This window comes from Onychostruthus taczanowskii, unplaced genomic scaffold, assembly GCF_017590055.1.
Source record: "Onychostruthus taczanowskii isolate IOZ18803 unplaced genomic scaffold, ASM1759005v1 scaffold5, whole genome shotgun sequence".
NCBI lineage: Eukaryota > Metazoa > Chordata > Aves > Passeriformes > Passeridae > Onychostruthus > Onychostruthus taczanowskii.
The window spans coordinates 11,772,879-11,797,772 of NW_024502568.1; the positions used below are offsets into that span (position 1 = coordinate 11,772,879).

General features: G+C 41.1%; 1 protein-coding gene across 16 annotated transcripts in view; it reads right to left on the reverse strand.

The window, feature by feature from the left end:
* Window positions 1-24,894, reverse strand: part of ABLIM1 (actin binding LIM protein 1) — a 191,157-nt gene that overhangs the window by 57,197 nt on the left and 109,066 nt on the right. For all 16 annotated transcript variants that reach the window (XM_041415801.1, XM_041415813.1, XM_041415810.1 and 13 more), the window contains exons 5-6: window positions 16,263-16,389; window positions 15,030-15,123 (exon numbers count right to left, since the gene is read on the reverse strand). In XM_041415801.1, coding sequence (XP_041271735.1) covers window positions 15,030-15,123; window positions 16,263-16,389 — 221 coding nt within the window. The remainder of the gene's footprint in view (window positions 1-15,029; window positions 15,124-16,262; window positions 16,390-24,894) is intronic.

Here is a 24,894-nt window from a genome sequence, read left to right on the forward strand (position 1 = left end):
GCTGTGCTGCCTTGGGGGAGACAAAACCCCAGCTGCCCTGCTGTTATGAACACTTGCACTGTTAATTCATGCCCAGTGTCTGATTTTATAGAAAAAATACTTCCCAGCATTACAACAGCGACTGACAATGTCATGCTAGTATATTCCTCAATGGATGGACCGTAATAAACTTTGTAACATATTAATGTTCATTCCATCCACACACAATAGTGTCATATCCATCAGCAGCTGATGACAGCAGTGCAATTATTCACTGCATGGAATACAGTTTTCCTTATAGCAGAGATGTGAGTAATCACTCAGGCTAAATCCCCAGCTGTGAAACTGCTGTACTGGCATGAAGAAACAGCCTTTGTTGCAGCTGAAGATCAACTAGACTTGGTTTAGTAAGATCCTTGAAGTTACTTGTGATTGCACTGTCAGCTCTCCTTTGAGTTCTCACTTTCCTGCAACACCCAAAGTTGAGCAAGCTGCACACACAGGTGAGATGTTCAGCTGTCAATTATGGTCTTTATGGAGCTCTTCATTCTGCCTTTACAGGGCAAATCCACCTATTGCTGCACACAGGACCAAAGCTGAGAATTCCTGTTACTCACACAGTCAACAGCAGGTCAGTACAAAGAAGGGAATTCCACTCACCTAAGAAAAGCACCCACAGGAGCACAGAGTGGCTGGCTACAATCTTGTGGGCAGTACAAAGGAGCAAAGCAACTGCAAACACAGCTTTATTGACTACTGCCAGGATTGTAGCATCATCTCTGTTAGGATCCTATGTCAGATTTATGCACAAGAAACCTAATCCCACTAACTGAATACACAGTTAATCAGAAGCAATCCAGAAGAAATATATGCACTATATTTTATATTTTGTTAAGTTTCATTTGTATCAAATTATAATAAAAATTGTGAATTCACCACCTTCATTACCCCTATTTTAGGTGCATATGAAGGCAAAATCCAACACCCACCATTTAATTTTCTTTTAAACTCCATTTATCACGAAGATTATTTTATAATTCTGAACTCCTCAGCAGCAAGTATCTGACACAAATCCCTTCTCTATTTCTCAACAATGCTGGAACAGCTCCAGTTTATAAGTACAGGTGTGGGCTGTCTATATCTTCTGTAATCTTTAGGCTCCACAAATCATTAGATAAGTAAATATTCCTTTATCTTGTATGCATTTTGTCCAGCATGATTTTTGACATGAAAAGATCAGAAACTGAAGGACCTGCTTATAGCCATATTCATATTGCTGGACTAGTTTGTAATTAGAATTAACCAGCAGAGCTACTTTGCAGTAACTCCACCATAGTGCCAAGGGCCTTTCCAAAGAGCCTAGTGCTGGAATAACTGTAATTTTGACTGCAGCAGTCAGAAAAGAGCCTGTGCTGACTGCAGGAGTGCAGTGTAGGTGTGCTGAGCTGTACCGAGTGCCCCATGACTGCAGCACGGTGTGAAAGCCATTCCAGCCCCAGCCTGCTGAGAGCAGAGCAAAGCCCTTGGCTTGGATCAGTGCCCAGTGCCAGCCCTGTGGCACAAGTGAAGGGACAGCAGGGAGCCCTGGGAATGGGTTTTGGACCGGATACACACCATGTCCAATCTTCTCCAACACCGGGAATCTCCCGCTTCCCAAATCCTCCTCTCGTTAGGGGATGACAGAGCCACTGAGTTACCAGGAATATGGAATTGAGGAGGGAGGCCTTTTAACTCTGCATGTGAAGTGATTGCTGGTCCCTCGACCCCTTCCTCTGGCTGGACCTCGAATAACAGAGCCTGATGTTTGTGCATTAGCAGGTCACATCCACTGCAGCTGCATTTGCAGTGCTGCAACAACAGCTCCTTGAACTGGAAAGAACTTCCTCAGTCAGTAGAAATACAGCCGACTTCAACCTGCTGAAATTTAGCTAGAAAGTCAGTAACAAACCTCCTCTGTATCTTAAAAAAAAACTCAACAGGATTGTTTCATAAACCAGAAAGTCTTACACCTGACAGCAGGTAACAAATACTGCACCTCATCCTAATATAAAATCTTTTTAGCATTTTCAAAAATTAGCATGTATCTCCAAAGATGATTTGATTGCATGTGTGCACAAACAGAGAGCAGTGTTAGATGTGTATATATAATTACACATGCATGTGGCATTTGGAAGGAACATACATATTCCTAGATCTTAAAATAACCATAAAAGGAAAATCAAACAATTTTTAAGACATTCTGCTGGATCCTAATCATAAGAAATGAGATAATATTAACTAAAGGGGGAAAAAAAGGCAATTACTAAGTAATTAAATTAGAAATAAATATAACTGATTGGAAAGATAAATTTATCATAGAAATAACTAGGGACACTATGTTTAAAGACAATAAAAATCTTTATTACAGTACAATGTGAAAAAAACCAAAAACAGATCAGGCAAAATTCCCTTGTTAGCTGTAGCTGAAAAATGATGAAAAATGACATAGAAAAGGCAGGTGTATTCAGGATGTGTATTTTTAGGGTCTGTATTTTACGATGCCAATTTCCTGTTTGATACTGTTTATCGAGCAAGATTTTTTTTAACAGCGTTTTTAACGAACCAAGATTTAGAAATTATTCAAGACCTGAATAATGTGAACTCGAAGAGGCTTAAGGAGAGTGTAGAAGGCATTGCTCAGACAGATGGCTCTGATAGCAGGGGAGGCTCTGCTGAGCCAGATACCTCCGAGATTACTTCCTTCAACCCACAGCATGAGGTACTGCTGGCCAAGGCAAGAACACAAAACCTCCCCTGGTAAAGCTGCTGGTGACTCACAGGCAGGGCTTGTTTAAGCCATCTAAACCAACCAAGTGTGTTCTAACAGACTGATGGAAAATATCTGCAAATCGAGAAGGCAAGGTCCTGTGAGGCTGAGCCATAGTCTGGGCAACAGCAACTGACCAAGGCAGCTGGGGAACATCATTAAAATATCCCAGGAAAGGCTGTCACAGAGTACCTGAAAGGGCCTGCCCTTCTGATCATTTAATGTGTACAAAGAATATAAAGGAAAAGCAGAAAAAATTGTGTAACAGCGGTGGGTGTGTCCACGTGGATTTGCAGAAGGGAATTCAGTGCAGAGCCATCAACACAATGTGAGCCTTCAGCTGTGATCCTTAAGGACTCAGAGTTAAATAATTTCTCAGATAAAGGCTTCAGAGGGACTGTATCACAATGACAGGTGATTAAAAGCAGAGAAAGGATGGAATAGCAGGAAAGAGCAGGAGCTTTTCAATCCCACTGAAAACTCTGTGGCATCAAAAAGCTGGAGTTAGACAAATTTAACCTCAAAACAAGGTGAAGTTTCTAAAAAGCAAAGGTAATTTAAGCAGCATGAGGGAAAATTTTTGGCCTTGCAATTGTTCTGCAATTTTCATGACTGGGTAATTTCCCAAAGGATAAGCTTTCATTTGCTTTCTACGGAAAAGCTCTGATTTTGAAAAGAGAAGGTCAAGCAAGATGACTTTAGCAGTGCTTCTGACCTTAAGATCTATTCCAGTGGGCATTTCATGGAGAAAAGATTTTACAAATGCATCAGGCAGCTCCCAGGGAGCACAGGTCACACTGGAAAAATTTCCAAGAGAGTTAAATCAGTTCACTGAGACCTGTCTTGGCTAAACAGCAAATGCCTTTCAGCTAGAAGGCAGCTTTGGCTGATCTGACTTGTGGCTCACTGAGACAGTTCAAGCACAACACCAGGAGAAGTTCTGGGGTTGGGTGAGCTGCATCAGCCCCAAAATTGCTACTGACCTGAGAGCTCAGCACTGTGGCAGAGCTCTGTGCCCTGGGAAAGGCTGGGAGAACAGCTCCAGGAAACACTCATGTTAAACTGTTCAGTGGGCAAGTGCAAACCACCTTCTGACTGGTGAAGAAAGTGAGAGCTTGGGAGTTTAAGCAACTCACCCAGGAACAAAATTAATGCTTCCAGCAGAGCCAGGAAGAGGAAAATTCTCAGAAAACCAGCATGGGACAGCACTAGACCTAAGTACCTGTAGCCAATTTTCTTGTTCATCTCCCACAGAACTGCTTTTCCAGCTGTCTGTCAGAAGGCTGATTCAGGAACGATTCAAGCTTTGGCATGTGATTCAGCAAAGCCTGGGCTCCATTCTGATAGCTGCATTCACTTCACAGGGAGTGTCCCAAAAACAACAGAGAAACAAGAGTTGCAAGGGCCAAAGGAGGGGAGAAAGCGACTAAGCATGAGGTCAGGCTCAGTGCATCCACAGAAAACAACCAGAGAATATAAAACAAAATAGCCTGTAAGAAACAAAGCAACATATAATTTATGGCTGTTTGTACCATGGAGACTGATGGATTGTTCTGACAGAAAAGCATCTTGTGTGGGAATTAAGAAGGGAATATTTTTTTGTATTAGTGACTAGAGCCTGCTCTTGTAGGAAACTCATCCTATTGCAACCAGTCTGATCTGATAATGCTTTGAAAAGTCTAAAGAATGGGGGTTTATCCTTGACCACTACCTTTGGATATCTCTTACAGCAAGAGGTCACAACAAAGAACAAATGACAACCTAGGGAAGGACAAATTTACTTCTAATATTTTTCTTCCCAGTCACTCCACAAGCATTCAGTATCAGTTATGAGCCTGTATTTGACTACATCCAGACATTTCTCAGGAATCCTTGCTTTGTAATTCTGGCCAAAGTGTTAATGTTACACTAAAATTAACATGGAAATAAGAAAGGACATCAGGGTAAGAAGTGGATAGTTAGTGCAGAGCAATAGTTGACTGTTTTTCAAAAAGGACAACTTTGATTAATGTTAAGACCACCCACATGAACTCTGCTAGAAGCAGAGCCTTTTCTTTTTGGCAAAAACCCTTTTTTTTTTTTCCCCCTATTTATCAGTCTTCTAATTGCTGATATACATGATTTCCAATTACAGCTGCAAAACTACACAAGTACATTTTTGAAATCTTGCTGGCAGGAATATCCAGAGTATGCATGTTGGAGCCAAGACACAGTAGGGATTATATTCCCTATCTTATTTACTTCAGCTTAACATAAAAATCAAGATTTCTATTTACCCACATATTACTATAGTGATGAACAGGAAAGAGTGATGGACATAAAGCAGAAAGTGATATCTACCAACATTTGCTGCCATTTGATCTTCAACTGACTACAGCATCTCCATGATATTGTGTCAACAGCAGTAGTTCAAGGATGATGGTGAGATAAATCTGCTTAAAGTTTCTTACTACCTCAATTTTCACTCTCCTCACTCCTAGGAAAAAAGTTTCCAGCAAAAATGCAACTGCTTTACAGAACTCCAAGCAACAGCAAATCTATCTTTATGCATAACAAAGTTCTCTCTCCAAATCCTACATGTAAAAGTCAATTTCTTAATATTTTAACTTGTACTCAAAGTTTATAAGAGTTATTTCCTTGACCTCTGCAAACCACAAAAAGTCCTAAACTAGTTTCACAGACAGTTTAAATGCCAGAGTATCTGCATTGCTGGTGATGAAAAGATGTATCTCTTACTTATTTTCCCTCTTAAAAGGAAAAAGGCTTTTAATAAATGTCACACATCCCAGATATCTATCCAAAGATTTTTAAATCTGTATGATGTTCTAATGCAGTGTAAGCATATAAATAAAATCTACCCATCTTGTGCTACAGGTGGTCATTTCAAACATTTAATCACCCATAAAATACTCCCATTTCTTCATCTGTAAAACCACCTGCTCAATAAAGACAGGTGTTAATGCTGTGGACTTCAAAGTCCCTAGAGATTCCAAACATATCTTTTGGGTTAGTATTTGTTTTTCTTAACTTTTTTTTTTTTTTTTTTGCCCCTCAGGAAAAGCACGCTGCCAAGGAAGACAAAAGAGAGAGGTGGCCATGAAGTGAGTGCTGAGCACAATTCCCGGATGGAGCCTCCTACAAGCAGGTGACAGCTACAGACTTGCTCCAACAGGCTCTTCCCCCCTTCTCAGATTTCAAACACGTTATTGCTGCATTCTTCCCTACAATTATTTTTTATGGGAGATAAGTATAAGTTCTACCTTAGTCTTCTAGAAGTCAGTTGTAAACTTTTCATTGATAGAAGACTTAAAGCAGGAATTAGAAATGAAAGATCAGAATCCTGCAAAGAATATTTCACCACTTAATCCATTTTTCATTGTGATTTCAGTCCAGGAGAAACAAAAAGTAACTGAAATAATTTCCCATTGCTGCAGAGTGCACAGCCACACTCCCCTGGCTCCACATCCCAGCTGCCAGAGGGGCTGTGACCCTCAGGAACTTCTGCTTCAGTCCGAACACTTTGGTGCAGGGATCATGACTCAAAATCTCCTGTGGGTGATTTTGGCAGGTAGCACAATGCAAAGGTTTAAAAGATGGACAGAGGAAGCAATGGGGGCCAAAAAACAAAAATTTAGTATTATGTTTTCCCTAAAGGTGTCTACTCCCAGAGAACAAAATGTGTTCTGCAGTGCAACCAAGCAACTGAATTCTTCATACAATTAGCTAACACAAATGATACACTCATCCAGGTAAGTTACTCTTCTGCTAAAAGCTGCTATCTGCTCTAAGACATGAAAAAGCTACTTATTTTGTCTGTTCCATGTTACTGGAATACCTGTGGTGGCTATTTGTCACAAAGGCTGTTGGTGGTGGCAAGAAACTTTGCACTTATATAAATGCCTCTACTGAAATGTCATTTTAAAGAATTTTGATCAGTCTGCCTAAGTTTTTTTGTACAATATTTAGTACAAGAAACACACTAGAGAATATTTAACTAAATCAACAAGGTAGGCACTAAAGATGCTTTGGCAGGATATATAGATCCTAATCAGCAACACTGTGCTCATAAAAGCAATTTATAAAGATAAGCCATAATTTTATAAGCACCTGAGAGATTTCACAAATCCCTTTGTAGCAATAAGGAAGCTTTAATTGGTTATTTTTTCAAATTACTTGTTACAACCTGCTCTTATTATTCACCATCCTTACATCCTCTTAACATTCCTCCCCTTCCTATTGATGTTCAAATTGACTGAAGGATGGTTTCCAAACCACTGCTGGGAAGTTAATGCCTTGTGATTATGCTGCCATAGCAACTGAACTTCTGTTAGGGCTCTGTCAACTTCACATACTTATAAATCAAGTCCTTCCCAACTATAGATACCCCTCCTGCCAAATTCAATTTCTGATGGGGGAAATCACTAAAATCCTGTTAGAAAGATTTTTACATCAAGCAATTTTTATTGTTTTAGTACAGACAGATACCCCTCCTGCCAAATTCAGTTTCTGATGGGGGGAAATCACTAATATCCTGTTAGAAAGATTTTTACATCAAGCAATTTTTATTGTTTTAGTACAGATATATTTATTCTAGATTTTTGATCTTGTGCCTGGTGTGCTCTCAGTAATTACAGCAGGGTATTTATTTTTCATCAGGGAAGGGTAGTCTAAATTAAGTTATATGTATGCTGCTACTCAGCTACATAGGCAACCTGTCTGAACCATTTATCCATATTTTGAGTTATTATTGAACTTTTCATTTCCCTGTTTTTATCCAAGCAAACCCCACATTAAGAAAAAAAAAAAAAAACCAGCACTCCACATTAACTGATAAAACACATTTCTCAGCAAAAACACAAGGAAACTAGAAACAAATGCTAATCTTATTTCTATGCAAAAAAAATCTCCAAAGTGATCGAAAGAGCCAAGAAACTCTATGAAGAATTATTTAAGGTAGAGAATCACATTTTTCCTCCATGCACAGCAATCAGTTGCAATCAGAAACAGCCCAAGCTCTGTGCCATTCTCCTCTCTTCCTGGCACTTTAAAAGTAGCTGCACTCTCTTTATCTAAACCACACAATTACACACAGCCTTTAAAAAAAAAAAAAATTCCTTCTGGTGCACAAGAACACAAGTACAAGTACCCATTACGATGCCCTGGCAAGCCATTCAGCCCCATCCCAAAGCTGCGCCCCTGCCCTCCCCAGGCCAGCCATGGCCCTTTCCAGCCCAGCTCTGCTTTCACAGCGAGGGCTTTGTTTACCTTTGAGGGGTTTTTTCACTCCAGCTCCATTTCCTCCTCAGCTCCGCTGGGGCTCGGGCAGGAGCAGAGCGGTGCCGCGGGCTCTGCTGAGCCTGGAGCTGCACGCAGCCCGGAGCCGCCTCCTCCTCCTCCTCCTCCTGCTGCTGCTCCTGCACACACCCACCAGAGCCAGCACATCGCCCTCCCTGCCACTAAACCCACCCGGCCATCCCACTCAGGAAAAGGAAAAGGAAAAGGAAAAGCACCCCGGGCCAGGCAGGGCCGGGCCGGGCCGTTCCTCAGCACTCCTGTGGGGCACTGGTTGAAGGCCGCACAATTCACATTTTCCCCTTGGGGAGAGGTGTCTGCTGACTTCGAACTCGGCACTCTTCTCCTCTGGAAGTTATTAAATATTACTTCCACAGCTTCTGAAGAATTTATACAGCCGCCTGGGTGTTGGTCTAGTTCTGTTACAAACACGGAGTTTCACTGAGATTGTACTCTAGCCCAATTCAGACTGATGCAGCCCGAGTGCTGGGGCCACTTCCCACTGGTACCTGTATGCCTTGATCCTGTTTGCACATTTTGGAGTGAGAGCATGCTTCAGGCACACTCTAGGAACACTGCAGGAGTTTTCAATGGCCTCTGTGCTCTGACCCTATCTGATCTCTCCCAGGTATCTTCCACAATCAAAAAGATCCTGTGCTCTTTTGTACACACCTGACTAAGAGGGCAAATGACCACAGCATGTGCTTGTGCTTTTGTTAGCATTTACCTGCGATGTTCAAGCAACATGGTCACATTTTCTCCTTTATTCTAAAGGCAGTAAAATTAAACACAAACAAAGCAAATCGCAGAACTAACAAATCATACATTGAACCCTACTGCTGCCTCTCATACGCTATGTCGCTGTTTCCCCTGGATTATTTTGGTGTGTGTAGGAGATACTGGTTGAGAGCAAAGTCTCTCCCGTGCCTGTAAGACACCTAAGGCAGAAGATACCTAATGCTGTGAAAACAGAATGGTAGTGCATTCTTCAGGGATATTATTTTTCCACAACTTTAATACACTCTTTGGATCCATCCTATCATCAGTCTCTGGTTCATCAATTGCTTCATTTATAAAAGTGTTTGAACTTTTACTTCACATCAACCTGTATTACCAGTACAGGTTGCATCATTAAAATCCAGTTAATTAAATATTTTGTGATACTTCCTGTATTATTGTTATGAAAACAGCCTTGCTAAATACTTTATTTGGCAGAAGAATATATGCTACTTTTTCATTTAACATTTCTGATAGAATTGAAATAAATCTCAGTTTAAGAGATTCCCTAAATGGCTCCTCAATCTAAAAAGTGTTTTAAAAACACAGGACCAGATACATGACTGTACTGAAGTACCTAACAAAACTTTGTCCATGGATCTCTGCAGAGAAGGATGATGTTTTCACATGAACTATGAGCCTAAGTCTCCTTAGAACAGATTACTTAAACAAGCAATCTGCTGGGTGTCTCTGAAAGTCAATCAACTGCAGCATCTGAATGCTAATACTCACAGGAGCAGAGCTGCTGACATGGGTGAGTGTTTGCAGGAGGCAACACTTCAACAACATAGACAGGCATTGTTCAAAAAATTAATTTACAGTTTGTATTGGAACCAGCAAGGTTGTTCTGTGATGATATTTATTTGTTTATTTATTTAGTACTTAGAACAGATTCATTCATGTCTAAAGAATCAGCAGAAACTTCTTTGAATCCCTCACAGGACAGGTTTCTAAATCTAGCTCTGAAAACAACATCTGAAGAAACTTACAGGCTCTTCTGGGTCTCATTATTTGCCTCTTAAATACAGATACAATTTTCTTAGACAAATGTAGCAGCTTTCACAGTTTGTTTGTTTTTCTCCTTGCATAATTAGTGTTATTTCCTTCTAACTTCAGAAGTCAAGGTGTGTCAGAATTGACATCTTTCAGAATTAGTTACAGCACAGACAAGACGTCTTAAAATTCTAGCAATTTCAGTAACAGTATATACAAGTACTAAACTTCATTCATGTTAAGTACCACATCTTAAATTACTACTCCTCTTTAAAATCAGGAGCAGCTCAGCATAAATTACAGCATCACAAACATATTTAGAACTTGACCTGACCTTGCAGTCTGAAATCAAGGGACCCTTCTGGTGGCCTGGACTCTTTTCAGGTCCATCTGTGAAAATGGCACTGTGCCACTGCTTACAAGGTGGGGTGCAAGATTCAGCAGTGCACAGGAAGCAAACCCAGGGCAGGCAGCAGCCCCTCGAGTAGGAACTAGAGCTATGCACAGCCAGGAGAAATCACACAATAGCCTTTTTTTTTTTTTATTCCTAATTAATATTAAGCAAAAAGCATTATAAAAATAAATGTGTGAAGTAGCAAGATGGTCAAGATCCTGAGATCAAATCCTGTTCATATCAGTTATAGCTGGAAAAGGTGAAAACTGTAAAAAACTCGATCTTACTCTCAATCTTTTAGTACAATTTCATGCAAAGTATCCACCTTTTTCTGCCCTCATGTCTTCTTTTGCAGAGCTAAGAGAATACTGCTTAGAAGTGTTGTAAGACATTTTAGATAAGCAAAGGTGGAATACATGGATGATCCACCATTTTCTGAAGTCAGCTGGAAGCTTCTCAATGATTTCACATATTTTGAGTTAAGCCCTGGAGTAGCAGTTATACTGTGTATGGAAAACAAATTAGACAAAAATCATTTAGGTTGACATCTTTCAAATGGCTAAATGCATGGTCAAGTCTTGTGGAGCTGCACAGAAATTTGCAGATTTAGGATTAGACAGGCATCTTTCAAGAGGCAAACGCTGAAGCTATGAAAACCATTGCTCAGTGGGAAGTCTGTATAAAGTCTTCACTCTCACTATGCTGTTACTGCCTGCTAAAAACGTTTTTTACAAGAGTTAATGGGAAAAGAGTAATTTTTCGTAACTAAAGATTCCTTTCTGCTAGAGAAATCCAAGGAAGAGCACTGATCTCTGTTGCCTTGGCAACATTTCCTGAAATCTCAAGCATTAAAGTATCCAGTATGCTCAAGAAAGTTGCAATATCTATTTCATATTGGGCATTTACCACATTTATTGTGTTGGCATGCACTCATCTCTCATCTGTGAGTATTTGTCACAGAAAGCAATGGGCCAAATAATACATCAGAAATATCTGAGCTGCCTTAAATGCACATGGTATTTTTCCTGCATATTTCCATGGCTACTGAAAGTTGTTACATCTATAGCCTAGAAAACAACAGCATTCCTCCATGATTTGGGGATATTAGCAAAGTCCTGTCTTTCTCCTAATGGACTTCCTAACTGAGCAAAGGGATCACCTCTGCAGTGTGGCTGGAGGGAGTCTGTCCTTGAATCTTGGTCTGAACCCAAACCTTGGCTTTTCTGATGGATTTTGTTGAGGGTGCTCCAGGAGCACAGCATAGCTGCTTCTGAGATGAAGCCTCTTAGGTCCACATGAGGACTGGCTGTCTCTCTTGCTGGCTCTTCATTGTAGGAGACTGAAAAATCTGACTTTCTCAGAGGTGCTAAAGCCATACTGAGGGACAAAACAAGCAGAAGTTGCAAGTCTGAAATGTTGCAAAGAATCTCAACTTCTCTTTAAATAAAAAAATAAGTGAAATAGACTTGTAGGGGTAAAATAGACAGCACCAGCCCCTGTGAACCCAAAGTTAATTTTCATGCTTTCATCTGTCCAGTTTTTCTACAGACTGCCCTGGATGTAATAAGAATAAGCAGAAAATAAAGCAGCACCAAAGTGGCTTGCTGCTAATCACTTCTGATCCATTAGAGGGAAGTGTTTGTACACAATGTACCATATAATTCCCTTCAACCACTTCTAATAATTTCTTTGGATGAAGAAGATGAGATAGCAGACTCTGCTTCTGACATAATGAATTATTTTATTGACAAATAAATCGCTACATTTACTACAGGACATTTGCTACAATAATTTTTATTAACAAAGGCAAAATAGTGTTTTGGGTTTTTTTCTGACTGCATGTTAGTAGGCATAATTTGGGCTGGGCAGACATAACCTCTACCTAGACAATTCCAGTAAGGGTGCTACTTCACACCAAGAATACCGTTTCCTTCTCAAGGGGGAAACAGCAGAACAAGACAACCCACATGATATAAATCATCAAAAATACCCAAATTTCCCAAAGAAACATTGCCAAAGAAAACAAAGAGGGAAGACACTAATCCTCCTGTGAAGATCTCAAGCTTCATCTAAATGAAAACTTCAGGTGAACTGAAAGGTTGTGGGTGATTTCCACACAGGATAAGGAGATTGTTAATTGTCCTGCCTCAAACAGGTCTGCAGCCCTCTCTGAACTGTGGCTTCCTGTTCTGTGAATTATCTCCTGTGGCTGCTTCCGACCTCATCTCCGTTATTAGCAGAAGATTTATGTCATGCTCTGACCCCATCCTTCAGATGACCTCTCCTGCCCAAGGGGACACACACACGTGCTGACACATGATTTTCTCATGCTAGCTTCTGACTTATTAATTCCTTGAGTCATATTTCGAGGCAGTATTTAGTACTGCCCCTTTGGAACTTTGTGTACCTCTGACAGTGAGGAGCCACTAAACAAGCCCACAGTTGTGACAAACTGCTCTGATTGTTGAACAAGAGTAGCTGCTCACCTGTATCTTCCAAACTTTTCCAGCACCACTTAAAATACACAGAGTGTCTGAATCCTGCATCTGCATTCCCAGATGATACTTGCAGAACTTTAATCATGGACTATCCAAGATGCTAATACACACTGCAATTCAGTGAAGACAGTGTCTGAATGGCCTCCCTGGCTACACAATGCTAATTTTTTTTGGTGAAAATTTTTTTATGACTCGGCCAGCCTACACCTTACAGACAGCAGTCAGAGCAACACAACTTCTACAGGCCATCGAGGAGTTTTGTCTCAGTTATGTGTTAAGAACCACTGCTGCCCTCTGCTGCAGTATTTTGATTTGTGTCTCTGATAACCACTGTGAGCCATAAATATTCAAGTAAAATTTATAGTCTCAGTAACCAGAACTCAGCATGCTTAAGGTTTCCATTACTGACAAGATCATTCAAAAGTTCTGTTTCTAATTCATCAGAAAAGTCTGATGCTGCAGGGGCCAGGTTACATAGAAAAAAACTTTATCTTTTTTATCTGATTTGACTCTTAGATGAGGGACACCCTTGTAAGAGTTTGGACATGCTTCCTTTCTGCAGCAAATGCTGTCTCATCTTCTGATAATAAATTGCCATAGAAGAATAAGAACTATGAAGTGAGAAACTCACCTTGGGGCCAAAATGAGCACCAAGTTTCTGGGATACATCCCTGAAATGTTACCTTAAATTATGATGGACAGCCAAGTTCCAGGTCAATTGAAGTAATCTTTCCTTAGTCTCAGTTTATCCAGTTCTGATATCCAGCTCATGACCCCTCAAACAGTTAGGTTTCTTCCTCACTGATGCTAGGTAGAGTAACATGAGTGAACCTTACTATATTCACAGCTACTTCACAAAATGCTCCAGATAGAAATAGTTTATTTCTTCCCAGCCCTCCACAGACTCCAATGACTCTTTTGTCATTTTGATCTGAATAGGTTGCATTGCTGTCATATACAGCAACTGTCATATACACCTAAAACAATTTTAGAATTATTTTATGTTTCCCAATCTCACAAATCCAATTACTTCTCTCCTGCAGAGCTTCCTGCACAGCATTGCAACTACGGTGTCTCCAACACACAATGCTAAATTTCAAAAACTCATCAGGAGACAGGAATAGATAAGCAGATGTGGCAGGCCAGAAGAAGAAAGCCAGAGACACAGCCTTCCTACCCAGGGGAAAACCCAGGCTGCTCTCAGTAATTATCTGTGCAGGTCTCCAAAGGAATTAGATACACATTTCAAAGGAGGTGAGCTGAGAGTCTGGCTAATGAAAGAGCTGTGCATCCTTCCAGTGCATTCTTCCAAATGCTCAGGGTGCCCACAGGAACTCTGAGTCCCTCATGGTGACTGGTTCATACTCTGAATGCTGAACCAGAGAAACCTCCTCAACTAAAATCACAATACTTTCTTATGTCAAACCTGAAACTTCTCGCAATAGGTCTGACAGAGTCTTACATGTGTAGTAGATGGGACACAAAGAAGGGAACCTGTAACACACTGTCTCTTGCAACTTCCAGCTGCTTCTATTTTTTGTGACACTTTCAGGTATATTCTCAGTTATTTGCTCAAAAACACATATTCCAGCTCCTGACCTGAGCTCAATGCTTAGGTTCTTTCCACTGAGCAGAATTTCCTACAGGGACAAGAGTTTTGTTTCTCATATCTCAGTGACAAGGAAGGTCCTTTGTGTTTTGGCCCCTTAAACAATTCAGTCATGACACAGAGGAACCCAAGCATAGTTCAAGGATTCCAGCTCAAAGGGGACTTACCAGAGCCATGACAGATGGAGGCTGGTGCTGACATCTCTAAAAAGATTTGACTGGTCTCAATGAGAACGTTGAGGACTCCAAATGAGAGCCAGCAAAAGAGATTATTCAGATGGTTTCTGCCTTCTCATTTCTCAACACATAATTTACCTCTCCAGCACATTTCTCCCTCTCACCTTCTCAGCATCATCCAGATCATGTGTAAATCTCATGTGGTAAGTTCTGACAAACTTATGGTTGCCAAAAGTGATTCCAGTACTCAAATTAATTCTGTAAATATATTACATCTGACAAAATAAGCAGTGCAATATGCTTTGCAGATAGAAACTAGTGCAATTAATTCTATATCACACACTGATGACTGCAAAACTAAAACTGAAAATAATTCTGAAAATCAGCAACTTTGTTCTAGAATCAGCAGGAAGCCTTTCTATGAGAATTTTTGTATTCTCTGCAGTTATGGGAGAACATAATGGGTGTCTCAATTCTTCATAAACTCTAATTCACAAACACCTACCTCTAGGACTTTCCCAGTAATGAACTGGTGACATGCTTCACACTTGACTCCAAAAAGAACTTGGTAGTCCTTTTCACAGTAAGGAGCACCATCTCTGAAAAAGAAAATTCACAAATTACAAACCACTTCTTGTTAAACAGGTTACAGCATGACTTACTCTCTTCATTTGTCTTCAGTTTGCAACTCCTACACACAGACGCAGGTAAATGGGGAGAGTTCAAGGGAAACGCTTTTAGTACAAGAAACAAAAATCATATTCTCACTAATGCCTCTTAGAATTATTCCTTAAACTTCTATCAAGAGAAGGCATCCAGGACAAACTACTGAAGTAATCCTCCTTTTTTAGAGCAGACTCTCTACACCTACAGGTGGTGCAGTTCCAGGGAATCAGTGTAACTGTCTCTGGGGTTGAGAGGAAATCACAGTCTATCACAAACAGACAGTTTTTGTTCACTTCAGAAAAAAAAAAAAAAAAGCCTTTGGTAGGCTGCAAGGCTATAAGCAGTTACTTTTAAGTGTAAGGTAATGTAGTATTTTAGTGTGAACAAGGAACATACAGTAAAAGTGGAAACACTAGTCAGCCCAGGAGAATTTCTCAGGCACCAGATTTTTTTTTTTTGAGAAATTACAGATGCTACTTCTTATAAATATTACACACATCCAAATGACAGATTTGTGAAATGTACATTGTTTCCTTATTTTTTCTCTTTGCTATATGCTTGAAGGGGGGAAAAATGTGTATCTTCATTTCTGCTCTTTTATCATTTCCCTATTCTCTTCCTCTACACCTTCTTTCACTCAAAACCCTCTTCATTAGTTTCTTTTATGGAGATAAGAAATACAATGTCAGGTCAATTACTCCATCACATTTACTCTTTTATCTAGCAAAGATAAGAAATGCACAAATTCCTATTTTTTCCCTCAAAATCACATGTTGGAAAGCAAAATTACACAATGCTTTATCTGGCTACTACAGAAAACATGTGCAACAAACTCCCAATTCTCTATGGGAATGTGGAATTATACCTCTTTCAGACTGGTGTCATTAAACATCACCTTTCAGTAGCACTTTGCAGTTCACTTTCCCAGTTCAGCTCTCACTGGGAACAAAGACTGGTGTATATGGAAAGGTGGTCAAAACAGGACTTCCAGATGTGAATTTTGCTGCAATCTCTTCGCTGCTAGCAGCTCAAACTGTGCCATGAGTTCAGAAGAGAAGCAGAGGTTACTCACTTGCTGATGTATTCCCCAGTCAGGACCTTCCCACAGGCCTTGCACTTAAAGCAGCCCAGGTGCCACTGCTTATCCAGGGCTAGCAATGCTTGTCCATTTTTGATGTCTCTTCCACAGCCAGCACAATCTGCAAACAAGCAAACAGATGCATTTGTTGTCAGCTACTTGGTTCATTAACCTTAATTAACTGCCCACCTGTCACAGCATTTGGTAGCCAAAGGGATGAACTGTACAGCAGTGCAAAGGTACATCTTCCTTTCCTTAAACCCTTCCCAGGTCCTGCACAAAGACTCAACCTTTCTCTTTATAGACATTCTCAGCAGAAGAGGGAAAGTACTTCTGTTTTTCATGCTCTTTATGATTCAAAGACCACCTGGCACGCTCTGTACAAACTTCAGTTCTTTCAGGAACAAGCCACCAAAAAGTCCTCACGGCAGAAAGTTCCTGTCTTCTACAGCAACCGCTGTCTGTGGTTCTGCTTTAGCGAGACGCCGAGAGCTTGCACGGAGCTGAGCGAGCGGCACAGGACTCGTCCTGTCCCCGTTGGGTGGCAGCAGAGCCCCGCCTGTGGCACAGGGACAGGGCACACACCTTCCTCCAGGGACAGCCCAGGGCACACACCCTGCTCCAGGGACAGCCTCCAGGAACAGCCCAGGGTACACACCCTGCTCCAGGGACAGCCCAGGGCATACACCTTGCTCCAGGGACAGCCTCCAGGGACAGCCCAGGGGGCACACCCTGCTCCAGGGACAGCCTCCAGGAACAGCCCAGGGTACACCCCCTGCTCCAGGGACAGCCCAGGGCATACACCTTGCTCCAGGGATAGCCCCGGGCATACACCTTGCTCCAGGGATAGCCCCGGGCATACACCTTGCTCCAGGGACAGCCTCCAGGGACAGCCCTGGCACACACCTTCCTGCAGGGACAGCCTCCAGGGACAGCCCAGGGTGCACACCCTGCTCCAGGGACAGCCTCCAGGGACAGCCCTGGCACACACCTTCCTGCAGGGCACACACACTGATATTTTCAAAACACAGGGCAGGGCTGACAGCAGTAGGGGCTGCAGGGAGGCCGTGTTGCTGTCCACCTGCAGCTATGAGAAATGGAAGCTCTCCTGGTCTCTAATAGGCAAAAGGACTCTGGCTCAGGAGTTTTGGTACTGTCCTGGCAGTCACTTTTCACTGCAATCAATCCTGGAGGACCTTGATGGCAGAAGAGGAACCAGGAGCCAGGAGCACTCTGTCCCAGGGGGTGCCACAATATCTCATGTTACATCAGAAATCTCTAGCTCAGCCCCATTCCTCTCCCTTCAAACATAAAATGCTCAAAAAGATTTCCTGTTAAGGGCAGTCCAGCACATGGTAAGATCTGAAGAGACTGATGTGGCAGGCAGCACTGAACTGCAAGGGTTGTGCTTCTGTGCCCAGCCTCAGGGGACAGGAGCACTGAGGGAGGGGAGGGCCTGGAAGCCCAGTGAAGTGGAAAGGGAATGCCCATCAGCTGAGCCACTCATGGAAGCCACAGAGACAGCCTGGAACAAAAGATTTCCCAGATATTACTATTCCCAGACTTGGTGTTCCTTTGGTGAATGCCTGAAACATCAACAAATGACAAGAAATGGAGACAAACAGAACGGAGCAATGTGACCTGTTAAAGCCCAGGCAGCAGGAAAAACGTCACTCTGGCTCCAACACTCAAGCTGACTGAGCAGGTATAGCCCAAAAACCTTCATCTCATGGGTTTAAGCCCAGGCAACACCATGCCTTGCAAAAGGGCAAGTCCAAGTTTATTATCACAACTGATAATGAGAGCAGAGTCAGTCCTTTTGACTAAAGGGCATGACTTTGGTTTGCTGGATAACAGGCCAAAAGAACCCCAAATATGTGCTGCACATTCCTGCTGTCCAGGAATCCACCACTGCATGTCTCTCTTCCTATCAGCATTCTTCTCCTTCTCAAATTCCCTAAAAAGGAGGGGAGGGGGACTAAGCATGGTGGTATCTTGTGACAAAATGTGAGTCACAGACTTTTGACAGAACTTGGACTTGAAAAGCAGCCCTGAGATGTCCTAATAGCAGGACTCTACTCTAGAGGACATATGTTACAAGCTGAAATCATGAAATGACAAGGAGTGACACCATGTAATGTATCCCTTTGCTCTGCCATGACAGCTGAAGGCTCCATGCCAGTCTGTGATGACAGCAAAGGCTGGAACAGGTCACCATGGGAGGCTATGGAATTTCCAGCACAGGGAGAGGAAGGGACAAACACGTGTCAGAGTGGCTTTGGCATGCTGATCTGGCCTTTGGTTTGGGGAGGATACTGCATCATCTCTTGAGGTCCCTTCCAGCCCTCATTTCCTTAAGCTAAATCTGAAACCATACAACGTGACCTTGACTGTGGGAGCAAATGAGATCCTCCCCCCAGTCCCAGTGGGTGCTGAGCTGCAGTTTTAAACCAGCACCCATTTCTCAGCTCCCTAGCATTCCTGCTTCCTCCTGGTGTGCCAGCCTCCATAGCCAACCTGGGGCCTGGCAGACAGTGATGCATTCCCTGCTGTATTTTCCCCAAAAAAATCTGCTGTATTTTCCAAGCTGTTTTCATTTTTGTCTGGGAAACTTCAGTGAAGCTGAAATTTCTCAGAAATGGAATCAATAAATAGATTTTTAAAACACTTAATTTCTGAGGCAGTGGGAATAGAGAAACTGCCTTACACAAAAGGTCCACCTAGTCCAGCATCTTTATTGATGCCAAAACCAGATACATGGGGGAAGTAGGGATCCATGAAGTACCTCTGACTGTTTAATTGCTTCTTTGTAAGCCAAATCACAGTAAGTCTGAGCACCAGACTTAGTATTGTGCTCATGTTTAATACAAGGGTTGGCAACATCCTTTTATTATTCTATAGCACCAATGACATCTACACTCTTTCTGGGTTCCTTGAAGTGTTTTGCAAAAGGGAATTAACATAATTTCCATTCTGCTAATACAACAGACACGTTGAATGTCTAGAAGCAAAGTAAACTAATAGCCCAGTACTGCTGTATTAGACTGAGATGGCTTTTAAATAAATCTGATTTTAATTCTGACAAAACTGTTGGGTATATACATGAAAAGCTTGCAATTATCATTATCTCCTAAAATAGAAAGTGAATAGGGCTGGGCTGGGCTAAGAAAAGACCATTTGTTCATCCAAATTCTACAAATAAAAGCCATTATGATCTCAGGCCTGCATGAGGCACATTTAAGCCCTTGGCTGAATGTCATCAGCGTATGCAGGCAGGATCTCAGTATCACATTAAGCACAATCTGTATCTGTCTAACCTATAACTAGCAAATGCTGCAAATAAAAGGGCTGTGAGGTAAGAGTAGTGGTCCACAACCATATGCCAGAGCAGACTGAAAAACCTGACAATCCTTCCTGAATTTGTGTACAATGGTTCCCACCATGGTGCTCTCTGGTTTCACACCTGGGTCTAACAGACTGCACCCCTTGAATCTGAGCTTTCTTGCATTTTCTTTTCGCCATATCACCTTCCTTACTGCCATTCCTTGCACATGACACATTCAGCAGTGCCAAGATAACAAAGAGGAGGAGGCAGACAGTGCAGTGTGCTGGTTAAAACGCAGAGAGAGCAGTACAGCTCCCAGATGCACTCAGATATATGTCATATTTGACATGTCTGGGTACAAAAGAAAAATGCCTGGACAAAAGAACTGTGCTGTGGAGTCAGCCAGCCCAGTATGGGAAAGTGGGGGGACAGGACATGCCACTATAATATAATATATGATTTAGACCTCCACTCTCCCACTACCTTTAGCAGCCCCACTAAAAGACACAGGTCAGGCTGAGCTGCCAGCCATGACACCTTGCTTGTAAAGATATGAGAAAACGTGTTTCCCTTTTTAGCATCTGCACCACCCCAGACATCCAGGAGTGAAGCATCCTGCACAGCAAGCCATTTGTCACTGTCTAAATTAAGCAGTGGATTTTCTGCCTTTGCCTCCCTCCCCTGCTCTCAGCCAATAGTGCACAGGTGAGCTCAGAGCTGATACAGCTCTGGGATTAACCCTCAGCACACAGAGTAGGACTTTACCTGCTCCCATGTGGATTGCTTTACAAATTTAATAGCAAATATGTCGTTATCCCACATTCTCTCCTTGTCCATATGATTTTTGAAGGAGAAACCATCTCTATGTGCTTTTGTCCTAATAAAGAGGGATATGCAAAGTCATGTGAATGATTACACCAGCTCTGCTCCATGCAGGGTTAGCTCTGTGAACAAAGCTAATAGCAGTCTGATTTAATTAAGTCACCAAAGAGTTCATTTCAATCCTGATGGCCATTAGAAGAACATATCCAGTAGATAAAATCTGAAGCTGCCACAATCCCCACAGGTCACAGGTATTTTGTACTCTTATTACACTCCTTTTATAACTATTTCCCCTCCTTATAAAACATTTATACGTGAGCTTTACAAAGACAGCACCAGCAGGCTTCTGTTCTGAAACAGGAAAAGCAGAGAAGAACTGGGGGGGGGGGGTTTTTTTTTTTTTTTTTTAATACTTAAAAAGAAACAATAAGTTTTCATTGGACTTACACAGAAATACATTGTCAAACATAGCTGGACCTAAAGAGCCAGTGATTTGGAAGCGATGAAAGAGGCAAATATTATCACTGGAGTCAAGGTCAAGAAATCTCTAGGTATAAATAGCTCTTAGTCACCTTGAAAAACAACTTTTATCCCTGTAATTCTTCTGTGGCAATTTGAAGGTTGTGCAATTACAATTTCTCATACAGGTGGGGAGACCACAGTTTTTTCTCAGTCACCCTTCAACAACAGATCAGGCAACACCTTCTAAAGCCTTGCTTTAAAATTGAAAGGTTTGAGGATATCATGCAGGCTTTTCCAGATCTTCAAGATAGTTCTGTCAAAGCTAAAAATACAAACTCACTGTGTTCCCAGCATGACAAACGTTTTCAAAGTTTAAAGCCATAACCATTTGATCACTGAGGCTGTAATAAGTTCTGGAAATCAGAGAAGGACGTACAGTATTGGGAATTTTACATACAGGATTTCAATCTGAGCATGTAACTCAGGAAATCTGCTGCCAAACCCCTTCTCTTTGCCACTGCAAGGATGGGAAATGTTTGTCAGAACAAATTCACTATTGCCCTTTTGCTGAAGGCAAAACAAACCCACATAGGCAGCCTTGTACTCTTGAAATCTAACAATAAGCGGCTGGGCTCATACAATGGAGGGAAATAAATTTCCCATGGGAAGTGCAGTATAGCTTTGACAGTTTATTATAAATGGCAAGTTGGGAAAAAACTGATATTTTCAAAACAAGTAGTTAGAGAAAATAAAACTATTTTAGTTGATTAAATAGGGAAAGAAATCCCAATGGCATGAACTGGCATTCTTTGCTTGCAGCACAAGTCCCTGGAACCATGTGAGTGCCCAACAGTGGCTTGTCTTTTTAAGGAACACGTTGTTGTACATCTTGGATGTATCATTAGACCAGTCACTAGTGCTGTCCCCCAGGGCCAGTGTGGGGCCCAGTCCTGTTTAATATCTTTATTCATGATCTAAACTGCACCAGGGTAGGTTTATGTTGGACATTAGGAAGAATTTCCTCAGAGAAAGTGTGATTAGACACTGGAATGGACTGCCGGGGGAGGTGCTGGAGTTGCCGTCCCTGGAGCTGTTTCAGGAAAGCCGGATGTGTCACTCAGTGGCATGGTCTGCTTGGCACAGTGGTATTGGGGCATGAGCCCCAATGATCTCAGAGATCTTTTCCAACCTAAATGATTCTGTGATTACTGCAAATTGCTGTTTCATCACCTGATTTAATTTGAAGTGATTCAGAGGTTGAATGCTCCTCCCCACCCCCAGCTGGTCTGTATTGATTTGAGTGTTTAACAGGGAAAGGCAACTCCTTATTTCCACATCCTTCTACTCCTCATTCCCAAAGGAGACCAAACCAAATGACCTTCTGACACATTTCTCCAGCAAACTGTTTCTGAAAAAAAATTGTATCACCAAGTTAACCTTTTTCCACTACATCAATCCCAGTTCCTTCTTCAACCCAATCTTTCACACAGGTATCTGAACCGAGAATAAGAGGGTGGATGAAACAGGAGGAGAAAGAAAGAGCAAACATACTACATGCAATGAAAAGAAGAGTTTTTAATTGTCCTATAAAAGAAAGAGAAAGTTTTTGGGTTTCTTCCCATCCCAGCACCCCCAGAGCCCGACCTGTAAAATTACTCTAAAGGACAAACCAGGGCCAAGTACATATAAGCTGAGGTCAGTTTTTATCCCATCATTTCTTTAACCACATTTCAGTACTCAGGTAGCTCCTGCTGAATTCAAGGTCACAATTCCCACTCACACTACCCCAAGGGAATTGCACCATTATCTCAGAGCTTCATTGTTTAACACCCAGTTCATGGATAGCACATTGTGTCTCTTCATTTGCAGACTATTTTGGATAATTTTCAGCTGTTACTCTTGGAAAACAAGCAATTCCAACAGGGTGCAAACTCCCCAAAATAAGAATAAAACTTATGACAACCTTTAGGAAGGTTTTTATGCCCAGATAACATTATGGCAAACTAAGGTCTAGCTAACAGCTAATTCACTTTTCACATTCTTTTGAAGTGACCTCTGATTCCTGACTTACTACCTGGCAGGCTTTCTGAACATGACAATTCCCAGATACTCCAGTCCCTGGGGATCTCGTCTATAGTTGTGTTCTCCAAGCTAGTGATCCCTCCTCATCCAACACCCATTTACTGAGGAATTCCTTGCACCTCCCCCAGAACTTCCTTTGGAATTAGCTTTGGAGTAGCACTCCTCCACTAAAACCTAAGGGCATGGATGTGTTTTGATTTCCAAGTTCAAGATGGGGTTACACACAGGCAAATAAGAACTGACACATATTTAGTATTGTCCAATTCACTGTAACACAAAAGCATCCAAAAGAAATGGGGAAACTGGACTGCAAACATCTTCCTGAAGAACAGCTATTTTTTGAAAGGAATTTTCTGACAGAAAACTCATAAATCACAAACTTCCTGCCCTGCCACAACTATATTTTAAATACAGTTGCTGCTCTATCTCTATCACCCCGAAGTTCAGTTTCTAACAAAGCTTCTCGACCTCCAGAGAAGGATTCAACACAATTTAACAAGCAGCAGTACAATACCAGTCCTTATAAACTAGGAAACAGCTATGCAAATGGAGGCTACTTGAGTAATTTACCCATTTTTCTGAGTGAGGACATAAAGTGAAATAAAATTAATCCTAGAAAGTAATTCAAATTACAAAAATGCTTCAAAAACTGCAAGCATTCTTCAAAAGAATAAATCATCTTGAAACAATCATACAAATTGGCCAGTGTCATTAAAAGAATTGCATATTCTTAGGCACAATCTAATGGCTTTTGCCAGAAAGGAACTCTGCTTGGGCTTGCACAATTTCTTGAACTTTTATCATGTCATGAACATTGATTTGCTTCTTTTATTCTTAAAAGGGGGATGGGGTAAAATTTTAGACCCACTGTATGCTGTATTAAGTCATAAATGAAGCTGCCATGCAAGGTTATAACAATCAAATTCAAAGTAAAGAAATGGAGAATTAAATAGTGACATTTAAAAAATAAAGGATTTCATTTAAAATTGAAAGTTTTAAATAAATCTGTGTTAGAAGTGGGATCTGAAAACACAGGGAATACACTTGCTTCCCTTTTACTATTTATGACCAAAATTGGGGTATATAAGATGTCCCACTTTCAAAATTTTTAAGGTCATGGTGATCCAAAGTAAATAGTTTTATAAGCTACAGACTCTTGAAAAATATAAATTCCAAAATTGAAATGTATTTTAATTAATTTACATTCTTCATGTGTCTAGCAAATTTCTGAAAGTAAAAAATATCCACAGATACTTTATGCATTCTAAATAAAATTTCAACTTTCATTCAAATAAATAGAGTTTGACAACTCATTACCAAAAATAGTTGTTAGGGAAAAATATAGATGTTAAATAATATGATGACTTTATGCAGAGCTATATTAGTTTAAGTAGATGTGTACAGATATGAAGTACCCTCATGTTTATCAATTAGTATTTTATAATTAAAAATCTAAATGTAATCCAAGGTTACAATCAGTCAGTGTAATCAAGGTTTCCTGGGTTATTGAACAAACCATGATTAAAATCAATTATTTAAATCACAGTGTTTGAAGTCAATCAACAGTGATGTCCACAGTATGCTTTTATTCTGTGGTAAAGAGAAAAAAAAGAGAGAGATATGGGACAATGTGTGCCCCTTATGTCAAGTTCCCCAAAACCTCAACTGAATCTCCAGTAGCTGAACACAGGCTTGAGTGCCACAGAGACATGGGAGTGCTTCTGCCTATGTAAGCAGACGAGCCAAGAATGAAATGAGAAAAAAGTGTGTGTTACAGCACACAATAAATATTAAATGCTTAAAGCTCCAAATGTTAAAAATTTAAAACTTAAAAATGCATGCGCACAAACAAAACCGACAAGCCAAGAATGAAATGAGAAAAAATGTGTGTTACAGCACACAAAAAATATTAAATGCTTAAAGCTCCAAATGTTA